At 40.9% G+C, this 13,021-nt stretch overlaps 1 protein-coding gene across 2 annotated transcripts in view; it reads right to left on the bottom strand.

The window, feature by feature from the left end:
* Positions 1-7,578: 7,578 nt before the first annotated feature.
* camk1b (calcium/calmodulin-dependent protein kinase Ib) overlaps positions 7,579-13,021 on the bottom strand; it is a 35,117-nt gene continuing 29,674 nt past the window's right edge. For both annotated transcript variants that reach the window (XM_029431601.1, XM_029431600.1), the window contains 5 exons: positions 12,738-12,850; positions 11,885-11,963; positions 11,671-11,758; positions 11,012-11,099; positions 7,579-10,756 (listed from right to left, as the gene is read on the bottom strand). In XM_029431601.1, the coding sequence (XP_029287461.1) occupies positions 10,659-10,756; positions 11,012-11,099; positions 11,671-11,758; positions 11,885-11,963; positions 12,738-12,850 (466 nt within the window). In that variant the 3' untranslated portion in view covers positions 7,579-10,658. The remainder of the gene's footprint in view (positions 10,757-11,011; positions 11,100-11,670; positions 11,759-11,884; positions 11,964-12,737; positions 12,851-13,021) is intronic.

Here is a 13,021-nt window from a genome sequence, read left to right as displayed (position 1 = left end):
AATTCAACGAAATTTACACACCTGGAAGAGAAATTAGTAAAAAATTAAAATAGAGCAGCTTTCTTCTCTTTCTGGACAACAAAGGCTCGTACACAGGACAACTAATACAGCTGAACGATTAACTGAGACATCTTTTGAGATCGAGATCGAGAAAGAGAAAGAACGAGATCACGGGTACAAGCGGCCGAAATGTGTTTTCTCAGACGGGTGGCTGGCGTCTCACCTTAGAGATAGGGTGAGAAGCTCAGCCATCCGTGAGAGACTCGGAGTAGAGCCGCTGCTCCTTTGCGTTGAAAGGAGCCAGTTGAGGTGGTTCGGGCATCTAGTAAGGATGCCACCTGGCGCCTCCCTAGGGAGGTGTTCCAGGCACGTCCAGCTGGGAGGAGACCTCGGGGAAGACCCAGGACTCGGTGAAGAGATTATATCTCCTCACTGGCCTGGGAACGCCTCAGGATCCTCCAGTCGGAGCTGGAGGATGTGGCCCGGAGAAGGGAAGATTGGGGTTCCTTACTGAAGCTGATGCCCCCGCGACCCGATCCCGGATAAGCGGTAGACGATGGATGGATGGATCTTTTGAGATCGCATGGATTTTGGCTCGGGCAAAAAAACTTCTCAGACTCAAAAACTGTGTTTTGGCTTCAGCAGAAATATTGTTTGCAGAGTTTGACAACATCATCCCAGTATTAAGATAATCCTGCTTTTATTGAATGCATTGGTTGGCTGCATTGCATATTGTATGTTCTGGGTGGGATGACAGATTAATAAACAGACGTGCTTTTCATACTTTGCGGTAAAAGTGGCTCTCCTATTGACTTTGTCCTATCAATGTGGCTCTCACGTAAAAAATAGTGAAGACCACTGATTTAATTTTTTAATTACGGTTGCTAAAGAGCTTATCCCAGCATATATTGGGCGAGAGGCAGGGTACATTCATATCTACGGACAATCTAGAGAAAACCAGAGTACCCAAAGGAAATTATTTGTAATATTTTATTTTATTTATTTTGATGAAATTTAAAAAATGACTTCCTGGGAAAAGGATTCAAAAAGCACAGCCTGCACATGCACAGTGTGTGAGTGTGTGTGTTTTGGTAGATGGGGCTTCTGTAAATCGAATTTAACAATGTTAGTGGTGTTATATCTCAGGCTGGTTTTGTTGAGAGTGAGATGGACAAACCTGGAGCTGAATTTGTTCAGGGGTAAAGCTGAAAGATCTGTTCTTATTTATACATCACAGTTTGAATAAAAGGTTAAGGGGCCAATATGTTAAGAAGGGGCAATTTCAAGCTTTCAGCATGTAAACAAGAACATAATCAATGGAAATGTGAACAGAAACAGAAATACTCCTGAAGTAGCTGCTGGACTCGTGACCTGATCAGGTTGAATGAACGAACGAATGAATGAAACCGGGTTATCAGGAAGTCGTAAACATTGGACACATATTTCACAAGTCTCTCAAACCCCCAATGCGACCTCAGACGACCCAGAATTCCCCTCTGCATCCTGTCTGATGTCTGCTTTGATCCATTGTCCCCACAAAAATCAATCAAAGGTGTTGGTCTTTCATGATTTCCCTGCTCTTTTCATGTGTTCTTCCTGACAGTGTGGTTCGGGTAGTCGGGTAAACTCCCAGAATAGTCCAGTATCAGATGTATTACTAATGCAAGTAACATGGATGTCAAGTTTCTGCCGATGTTTGACCCTAATTGCAGGCTGAATTTTCCTAAAAGTGGAAAATTAGTGGCTCTCCTCATACTGCCAGATACTCTCCATCCTGCTCTGCATCCTGTTTGTTATTACCAACTGTGGTTTGCACAGTCATGCAGGACTTTGAGGGTCTGCAACTTTTCATAAACTGCGGTGCTTTGGCTTCAGGAGCTGCTGCTGCATTGATGCTCCGGGAAGGGTCAGAGTTCAGGCCATGGTTTTCAGAAAGAGATCTCTGAACATCTTTTTAGATTTGAACAAACTTTTAAGAACTGGCCTTTGAAACTGTAGCAAAACACTTTCACATCATCTCTCCCACTCAGATCTGCTAGAATGAGTCATTCACAACGAGTGAATTGTTCCCAAACTGCACGTCACTCATCTCTGAGGCACAAAGAGGAGGGTGATCTCACTGTGTAGTTAAGTCTCCCCCTCCGCTGTGTTCCAGCACCTCAGGGGACTTTGACTTGCTCAAACTCAAACAACCTGGTTTTACTCCTAAAACAATGTGAGGCCAAAGGACTGAGGAGAAATGGAACTGGAAAATCTTTTTACAATAATGGTTTTTGTCTGTTTTTCCGTGTTTTGGTCCAAAGAAAATATTTGGCCAAGATGCTCGGAGCTATCTGATGCTGCATCCAAAACAAATGCACAACTGACTGAGAAAGAAGGGAAAGATCTCAGTGATTAAGCGTAGAGGGAAATGTGTGTGTGTGTGTGTGTGTGTGTGTGTGTGTGTGTGTGTGTGTGTGTGTGTGTGTGTGTGTGTGTGTGTGTGTGTTTATTTAGTATTTTGTTCATAAAGCCACTTTTAATCTATCCACTGAACTATTTGGTACTAAAGCTCTCAGGCTGCATGCCCTAGTGTGTGTGTGTGTGTGTGTGTGTGTGTGTGTGTGTGTGTGTGTGTGTGTGTGTGTGTGTGTGTAAGATGTTTTTGTTTGTGTGTGAGAGAGTTTAGAAGCTGGATTACTTTATTAAACTTATTCATTTATTATTATAATTATTAGCTCCTGTAAAACCTCAACAACTTCATTTTTCTTTACCTACATTGCCAACATGTTAAATGGCATTATACAGTGTTTGTGCAGTGTCAGCATGATGAGATTAAGAGATGTCCTCCTGTCATATGAAAATAAACAACACATTAGACGTGGCATGTCATTGAGTAGATTTTGATGGAGATGCTGAATGGTTAAGTAAAATAATACTCCAATGTGATCAGTCTAGAGATTCACCATATATTTACTTTAAACATAGAAAAGAGTGAAAAGCTCTAACAACAACTTGTGAAATCTCTCCACACCTACGACAGCACAAATGTTGAAGGACAACATCGATATAATAGGCACATAAACCTCCTGAGAGCACTGACAGACAGACGCACAATAGCTTCCTGCTGACAGACAGGAGGGCAGTGTGTGTGCTCTTTCACTGTGCACACAACACATTTCATTTCAAACCTCAACTCAACACTTTGACATAAGGTGAAACAGGAAACCTTGAATAATGAAGGGTTATAAAGATATTTTTGATTTGAGAAGCACTTTTCCCCAAAAGATGCCATTATAAACTCACATACAGCTTGACCTACAATATCTTATCAGGTATCTTTATCTTTATTATTCAAGTATACATTTACGCCAGGTACAGTAGGTCACCTTGGATGCGAGTGACACAGATTTATGGACCTCAGAAACTCACTGAGGCCAACAGTGCTTTGGCTTTTTAGCATTGACAGCAGGAATGTCGATGTTGGCCTGTTGGTCGGTCGATACTAAAATGTCTTAACACTGATTGGAGGGATTGACATTGAATTGTGTTAAGACATGTATATTACCAAGAAGATGAATCCTACCGGCTTTGGTGATTCTCTGAGTTTTCCTCAAGCTCCACCATGAAGTTGACATTGAGGTTTTAAGTGACTTGACAACTGCTGGATGGATGTCCCCAATCAGGATGAATTTGGTAATCCCGGATATTTCATCTGGCACTATCATCAACAGGTCAAATCTCAATGTGTTTATGCAAAACTATAATGACATGCCCGTCAGCTTCAGCTATACTTTGTGTTTAGTGCTAATTCTAAATATCTTAGCATGCTATCACACCAAACCAGGGGTGCCCAAAAGGTCGGTCGATCGTGAGGGTAGTGCGGGTAGATCACGCACCGTTAAAAATATATATATATATTCCCCCAACGGAAATTCAAGTTTTTTGTTTTTTTCTTGCCTTGCGCATTCACATTCCCTCCTCCGCTCTGTTTTGCTCCCACACACACACACACACACACACACACACACACACACACACACACACACACACACACACACACACACACACACACACTGTGGGCAACCCTGCACTAAACTAAGATGGTGAACATGGTAAACATTATACCTAGCATCGGCAAGTAAGCATCGGCATTGTAAGCAAGTTAGCATGTTAACATGTTGATGTTAGCATTTAGTTTCAAGCACCAAATGGCTGATTGAATAAACCAAAAGGTGCCAGTTATAAAGAACTGAAATGTGTAAGCAACTGTCTTTGACAACTGTTTTCTCTAAACCCGCTCAGATTTGTACATTCGGCATTCATATTAAGTGTCGGCTATGCCAGAGATTTTGTGCCTTGTTTATTTAAAAAAGCAGCCAATTTCTATTTTTGGCACACTAGGAATTTGCATACGGTGCTCGTTAGAAGAAGGCTTGAATTGCTGATCCCGGTGAAATAAATCAACTATGCAAATGATGAAGTTGTGAGTCAGTCATACCAGTAAGCCTGGTGTTCACTTTTGATTTGTTTCTTTATCGAGTCTATATTTCACATTCCATGAAAGCATGGGCACAGAGCTCCATGATGGCAGGAGGATGTGAAGTAAGCACAATCTTCATCAATGTGCTCTTGCATTAATATTGAGGAAATTAAATCCAGGCTTAAAGATGTGTCTTTTAGCTTTAAAAATGTCTTCTGGTCCCATCCTTGATTTGATGTTCTGCATGGTGCCAAGTTTCACTCATTTTTTCCGCTCTTCCACATTTAAACACCACATCTCTCTACCTTCTGATCCATGCAATTTCTTTCCCATTATTTTGAATCAGTCCCTTGTTTTTGGTTTGACCGCATCATTTTTATTCTGTCTACTGTCTCCTGAAAGAGGTCGACCACCAGACTCACGCTCTCGCTTTGCTCTCTGGTCTCCTCCAGCGCAAACGCCCCAGAGCGCCAAACCACAAGCTTCAATTACCCAGCATTCCATGGAGAGGACGAGAGAGGCCTCATGTAGCAGACTATGAAATTAACATTCATGACAAACCTCTCAAGCCACAAAACTATTTCATGAGAGCAACATTTGCAGAATTTTACCATTGAGAAAAAAAATTTCTTTTGTATTATTAACTTTTCTTGCTGGTTTCTTGTTTCTGACAAAGGAGAAGAGTAAAAAGAACTCTGATACAATTTTTTTTTATCATATACGTAAATGGTTTTAAGCCATATACAGTATATCTCAAAAGTGAGTACACCCTTTAGATTTTTGCAAATATTCTGTTATATCCTTTCAGGGGATAACATTATCCTACTGAAACTTTGATATAACTTAAAGTAGTCAGTGTGCTGCTTGAATAACAGTATAGATTTATTGTCCTTTGAAAATTACTCAGTACACAGCTGTTAATGTCTAAACAGCTGGCAACAAAAGTGAGTACACCCCATAGTGAACATGTCTAAATTGTGCCCAAAGTGTCAATATTTTGTGTGACCACCATTGTTATCTAGCACTGCTTTAACCCTCCTGGGCATGGAATTCACCAGAGCTGCACAGGTTGCTTCTGGAATCTTCTTCCACTCCTCCACGACGACATCACGGAGCGCACGGATGTTGGACACCTTGCACTCCTCCACCTTCCTCTTGAGGATGCCCCACATGTGCTCAATTGGGTTTAGGTCTGGAGACATACTTGGCCAGTCCATCACCTTAACCTTCAGCTTCTTCAGCAAGGCCGTTGTCATCTTGGAGGTGTGTTTAGGGTCATTATCATGTTGGAAAACTGCCCTACGGCCCAGTTTCCGAAGAGAGGGGATCATGCTCTGCTGCAGGATGTCACAGTATATATTGGAATTCATGTGTCCCTCAATGAAATGCAGCTCCCCAGTGCCGGCAGCACTCATGCAGCCCCAGACCATGATGCTGCCACCACCATGCTTGACTGTAGGCAAAACACATTTGTCTTGGTACTCCTCACCAGGGTGCCGCCACACACGCCGGACACCATCTGACCCAAACAGGTTTATTTTGGTCTCATCAGACCACAGGACATGGTTCCAGTAACTCATGTTCTTGGATTCATTGTCTTCAGCAAACTGTTTGCGGGCTTTCTTATGCATCGGTTTCAGAAGGGGCTTCTGTCTGGGGCGACGGCCATACAAACCGATTTGATGCAGTGTGCGGCGTATGGTCTGGGCACTGACAGGCTGACATCCCACTTCTGCAACCTCTGCAGCAATGCTGGAAGCACTCGCACGTCTATTTTTGGAAACCAACCTCTGGATATGACGCTGAGCACGTGGACTCAACTTCTTTGGTCGACCCTGGCGAGGCCTGTTCCGAGTGGAACCTGTCCTGGAAAACCGCTGTATGATCTTAGCCACTGTGCTGCAACTCATTTTCATGGTGTTGGCAATCTTCTTATAGCCAAGGCCATCTTTGTGAAGCGCAATAATCCTTTTTTTTCAGCCGCTCAGAGAGTTCCTTGCCATGAGGTGCCATGTTGTCCAGCATTCAGAGAGAATTGTGCCCAAAACACCAAATTTAACAGCCCTGCTTATCATTTACACCTGAATCCTTGTAACACTAACGAGTCACATGACACCAGGGCGGGAAAACAACATCATTGGGCACAATTAGGACATGTTCACTATGGGGTGTACTCACTTTTGTTGCCAGCTGTTTAGACATTAACAGCTGTGTACTGAGTAATTTTCAAAGGACAATAAATCTATACTGTTATTCAAGCAGCACACTGACTACTTTAAGTTATATCAAAGTTTCAGTAGGATAATGTTATCCCCTGAAAGGATATAACAGAATATTTGCAAAAATCTAAAGGGTGTACTCACTTTTGAGATATACTGTAAATATACAATTTCAAAGAAAACAGCCTGTTAAATGTGCAGTTAAAACGGTCAACTCCACAGCTTAGCAAGCTCAAGCTAGATAGCCTACAGCTAGCATTGATTAAAGCTTCCCCCTCTAGACGTCTCCTGTACCTGAGATATATACATTTTGGTGAACTAACTTCAAAATACTTTTTATTATTTTTTCTTCCATCCCACATCCAACCCAGTCATGGAGAATATAAACAGCTAAATTAGTCCTGCTAACAAGCTAACTAAGGTAGCTAGCTTAGCAGATCAGCAAGAAAGCTGTCATCTCAGTTTTTGAATCTCGTGGCATTCACCATTTGGTTTTGTAAACTTTGAAATCCTATGTTAGAAATTGCACATGTATTAATTTGTTTGCTCATTTATTATGTTTAAGGTTAGCCCATATACACTCCATGGGGTAACATAGGCCTACTAATTTATGGTAAATGGAAAGATGAAAGGACACATTATGTTGATACTGCGTGTTCCCCTTATATGTTTTTTCTAGGTCTATGTCAATTACTTTTTGTGGTAAAATAATACATAAATAAGATATTAAGACATAAACACAGGGCATCCTATATATCTGTCAGGGTAGTGGTTGCATATAATTGTTTTCCAGAATTAAGAAGCCCTATGGTTTTATGTTTTGTTATAGTGTTACACATGTATGTGACATGAATATGAGCTCACAAAATGTTTCTTTTAAAAATGGACTCAGACAGATTTATAATGCATAGACAGGGATTTTAATGTATTTTTCACTTACAAATCTGTTTTAAGCACAAGTCGATGGCTCTCACACTGAGCAGCAGTCACTTTTCAACAACCCATGATGCATTGCATCTGTGTATAGTACAGTAGGTACTGTAGCCCGAAACATAATTTCTTAAAAGGCAACATATTTATGGTACAAATACTCATTTGTATACAACAAATCTTATCACACATTGGTCATTCTCTACAGGAGAAACCTTCACACAAGTTAACTCTTTCCTTCAGTCGGATGCACTGTAAAATCCACAAATAAAATGAATGCATGTCATATCACTCCTGCTGTTTTCCTACCAAGGTGGCTGAGTGGTGAGGTCATGGGATACAATTTGGTTAACTTGTTTCATTGCACTGGAATGTAAAAACCTTTTTCCGCTTCCAGGTTCTTTGCCTCAGCAAAAGTGTTTTTTTGTTAGGTTAGTTTGTTCAATCCTCACTCACAGCGCTCAAGTATAACAAACTATTCTCTTACAATATATCTCTAGATATTTCCTTGAAATGTATTTTTCATTTAGGGTTTGTGGGAAACATTGTAATTTGAGTACTTTTGGGATTGAGTGTGCTGAAACAAAAGGATCTGGAGTATGTAAAAGAACGTTGTATATTAATAAAATGAATAATCACCAGTAGGCAAATTACAGGAGCTAAATCAGACTGCAGGAGATTAATGACAGTGTGTGTGGCTATATGTGCTATGTGTCAAATTAGCAGAGTTGTTTTTATGATCCGACGATAAATTGTGATATTGTCAGTCGGCCAACATTAACAAAACTGCCGACTCCATGCCTCAGCTTTCCTTTTGTTTGGGTCTTCCCCTGTCACAGTAATTCATGAAGTACAATTCACACTGAAAATCCCTTTAACTACGCTTTACAGTTTGGAGTCACCAATAACATTACTGTCCAAATACACTACAACACCTATCCAATAGGAATGCAGAATAAAGCTCAAACATTTTGAAGCAGCACATCGAACTTGCTTTGTTGAGACGTTAATACAACTTGTGTTGCTCTTTAATCATCTGCATGGCAAACTTTGGAAGAGAATTTTGAACTTGTTGAGTAAAACTCTCCCTCTCTCTTTTCACAAGCGATCATCTCATGGCAACTGTTACATTATCACACATAGTGTACACACTATTCATTGTTGTTAATGGGATTGACAAATTTCAAGCCACATTACGCAAATCACATCAGTTCCAAATGTCTACACTGTTGAATCAGAGAGAATGAAACTTTTAAAATTAAAATTAAAAAGAAACTGTGATATGAGTGCTCAGAGGAAGGATGAAGCTCATGTCGGTGGAAGATATCAGCATCATTTTTACTGCCTAGTGGAGATCTGTCAGTCATCTAAGACTCAGTTCCTGACTGGCCCCAAATTAAACAATTTACATTGTAAAAGAGCCAACAGTGCATGCATGTTTTTAAAAAGAGTTGGATGAATGAAAAATGAATACAAAGTAATTACTCTTCATGCACACACAAACATAAAAAGCACAGATGGATGTACAGTAAAGATGAAGTGAGTCAATCTCCAGGCTTTAAACAGGCTGCATGTGGAGGAAATGCGCCCGTAAAAGAATGTAAGAAGTAAAGGATTGTAATGTCGGTACAGTACATGGTGACGGATGCATATCAAATTTTGGTTGCAGTTTTTGTTGTTTTTTTGCATTAAAGCAACCTTCTTAATCCTACCCTTGAGTACGGCTAAGCACACTGATCAATGCTTTTCAGGTTTACAAATACAAGATTTTTGCACAAAATTTGACCTACGATTTGTAAAGAACTACATGAACTCCATTCTTCAATATTGTCATTGTCATCTGGCAAATAATATTAACATTATTTGAAGGATTTTTTTTTTTTTTAAATAAAGGAGGCTCCTGGTGAAGATCAAGAGAACAACATTATTGTTCCATATTGTTACGTTATTTTCATTTAGACTCTAATGGCAGTGTACAGTATGTACGCAGGCCTCCCTTTTGAGCGTGCTGCACTTAACTTCGAGACAAAAAGCATCCAACTGCATCTTAAAGCATTAAATGTGATACATAAAAATATGAAGTTACTGAAAGATTCTGTGCTGCAAGAAACACACAAAACATTTCAGAAGCTACTCGAAAACAAACTCATCATACTGTATATCCTAAAGGCACGTTAGACAAAGATATATCCCTGTGCTCGAGTGGTTAAAGAGGTTTGGGATTGAAAAAAAGAGATGGGAGAAGCCCTTTCCTCTCAAAAAGCCTAACCGCTGAATGGAAACAATATATCGCCACAAGAAAGGCTACATAGTAGATAGATGGAGTTTTCATTGCATAAACTATTCTGTAACTGATTGTCTAAAAGCACAACTTAAAGACATATAATGCAGATCTGTAAATTACAAGATTTGACTCAATTTCATTTGAAATACCGGAACATATCAAAATGCCTTTCCACCATGAACGACTTTGCACATAACACTCCTTCGTTTGCATCGTACTGCATTTCTGCAACAGGGTATATTTCTAAAACATGCATGTGAGGGAACTCTCTCCTGAGCATGCAGATATTGTCTCTGGATTTATACTCCACAGTAGGTTAGAAAGACAACACAAAAATATATAAAACAATAAAACAAACAAAGAGACAGGTTGAACCAAAAATCATGAGTAAAAACAGTGTCCAACAAGCTCTGTCCTGCCTCGGCAAAAACAATCCCCCCTGACATGCTGGTGGAGGAGGTTATCTCCCCCTCCCTTCTTTGTATCTTCTCCCCCCTTTTCAACACATCCCAAACTACCAGCCCAGTCTGTAAAAGTAATCCTCCAGTGCATCATCATCATCAAGTCTCCCTACTCCTCCTTTCATTTTAGGTCTTCCTTCTCAGGCTGGACAGGCCTGCTCCCCCTGCAGGCGAGAGGTTGGAATGACGCTGTATTCCTAACCAGATAAGGGGGGAGATGTTGCCTCCGGTTCCACCGAGGGGGATTAAAATTGGAAAGTCACTGGGATTGATTAGGCAAGAAAGTGGAGCGGGCGCTGGGATCACACCCTGCTGGTCGGGTGGCAGCGGTAGGTGCAGTTGGACAGATGGTCAGCCTCACCATCCACGTTCTGGGAGCACCCTCCCTCGCAACAAGCCTCTGGGAGAGAAAGAGGACATATACGATCAGCACTGTCTCCGTTTGTTATTCAACAGTTGCAGTCGACACATTTTCCTATGCGAGTGACTGAATTGTTGGTTATATACAGTGTGTGTGTGTGTGTGTGTGTGTGTGTGTGTGTGTGTGTGTGTGTGTGTGTGTGTGTGTGTGTGTGTGTGTGTGTGTGTGTGTGTGTGATAAACAAATAACTCAGAGGGACTCCAGCAACACAAGAAACTAAACTGCAGCTCGTACCTGGCAGGGTGGGGTTGGGTCCCTCGTGACTGGTGCCCAGCTGGAGACGCCTCATGTGACGGACCACTGCTGTAGCGTTGAATGCTTGCTGCAGAGGAAAAGACACAAATGTAAAATAACTGTTGAATCTATAGAATCTTATTTATCTGAAACTGAAAGTTGACAAACTCAGACAGCAGTCTAAAACAATGGTTCCCGAATTTTTTTTGTACAAAGCAATACTTCACAACAGGGTGCACGTCTGAGAGTTGTGAGCAGTTCATTTAGTAGTTTTCAGAGGTTCCAAAAGTCCGGCTGTACAGTATTTCGCTAGTAGTAGTGTAGCAAACTTTCGTTTTTTTCGTATTTCCCACACTAGTAATCATTTTGTGACCTCATGGATTCATCTTGCAACCCTCGAGGGGGTCCCGATCCTAAGGTTTGACACCACTGGTCTAAAGATTTGTGGCATTCCTAAATGATTAACTTTTCTAGCAATTCAAACACGATCCGATTCCAAAAGGTAAAATTCAAAACTGTACTTTAGAGTGATTACTGAAGTTCAGACCAAGACCGGACTTTTTATTGTAGCGTAACTGTCTCCATGTAAACTAAAAATGGCACAAGTCACTCAGAGGAAAATCAAAGTGCATCCAGGATAAACTGGATCTCTGAATTACCTTCCACTTGCTCTTAGCAAAATTCTTCTTGATCTGAGCGCTGACAGACTCGTGGATGTTCTTCTCCAGAGCAGTATCCCCAGCAATCCTGACAAACAGAGGGGCAACAAAACATGAGAGTGTGTGTGCCATGGATATAAGTCACATGTACAGTCTACAATCAGACGACAGAATGAGTGCATCATAATAAGAGGAGTTATAGGTCACTCAGTACCAGGGGTGCTGCAGAGCCTGATCACAGGTTGAACGTACGTTGGAGTCTTTCTCCATCAAGTGGACTATAAAGTCTTTAGCTATAGTAAAAGAGAAAGGTTAAAACATGTCAATATTACAAAAGTCACCAGTTGCATTGATGTAATAATATTTCAGTGGTATAAACAAGAGAAAACAAATCTTGAGGTAATTAATATGCCAGAAATGTGGCCACTGCATCAATTGTATAATTTGTTGGAGAGATCCTCGCCCAGAGCAGGGAAACGGGGATCAAGTCTAAGAGCCAGGACTGGGGGGGGGGGGATCCACACAGGATCACTACCTTAGCTTGTGGGCTCGCCACCTGTCAGTTGAAAGGTAGGGATTGGATAATTCACTATCTCTTTATGAGAAAGAGCTCAACTGTCTCTGGAAACACACTCGTAAGAGGTGGTCTGTCTTGTACTCAGGACTTGCTTTAGGTGAGGAGTGTCAGGTGGGTGAGTGGATAAGTACTGACTGCCTACAGAGGGTCTGTTTGTTGCCAAGAGACTCAGTGGTTGTTTGCACATCAATGTGCCAAACAGCTGTTCAGAATATTAAATCTTCTTAAAGGAGAAAGTGCAGGAGAGGACTTTGTTTAAAATGTTTTAGATGAATAGTTTTCACTCTTATTATTTTTTATCATGGCAATATTTTATAACTTTGGCAAAGATAATTGTACTAGAAAAGTACATATTGATAGATGCACATTTATCAATATGTACATTTGGGCATTCACACATCTGAAGAAACATTTACATGTTTGCTGTGTCTCTCTGAACAATCTACATAATGCCTTTATAAGAGGACTGAAGAAAAAATGGCTTGAATACCTGAATCAGAGATATCGTCCCAGTAAGGAGAATCAAACTCGTATTCTGCCTTCAGGATCTGTTCAAACAGCTTGGCGTCATTCTCATCGTAAAACGGAGGGTAACCGCACAACCTGAGACACACAGGAGAGCACACGTGTCATGTGTTTCTACTGGGAGCATCCCGGGAGGTTAAAATGACAATCACTGAAGTTATAACAGCAGTCAGCATGCAAAACAAGGAGATAGTTAAGACTGCATGACTATAATAATAAATGTATTCATCGGGTCACGTCTTAAAAAGT

This window comes from Cottoperca gobio, chromosome 5, assembly GCF_900634415.1.
Source record: "Cottoperca gobio chromosome 5, fCotGob3.1, whole genome shotgun sequence".
Classification (NCBI taxonomy): domain Eukaryota; kingdom Metazoa; phylum Chordata; class Actinopteri; order Perciformes; family Bovichtidae; genus Cottoperca; species Cottoperca gobio.
Note: the sequence above shows the minus strand (reverse complement) of the source record. Positions and strands in the feature narration are given on the sequence as shown.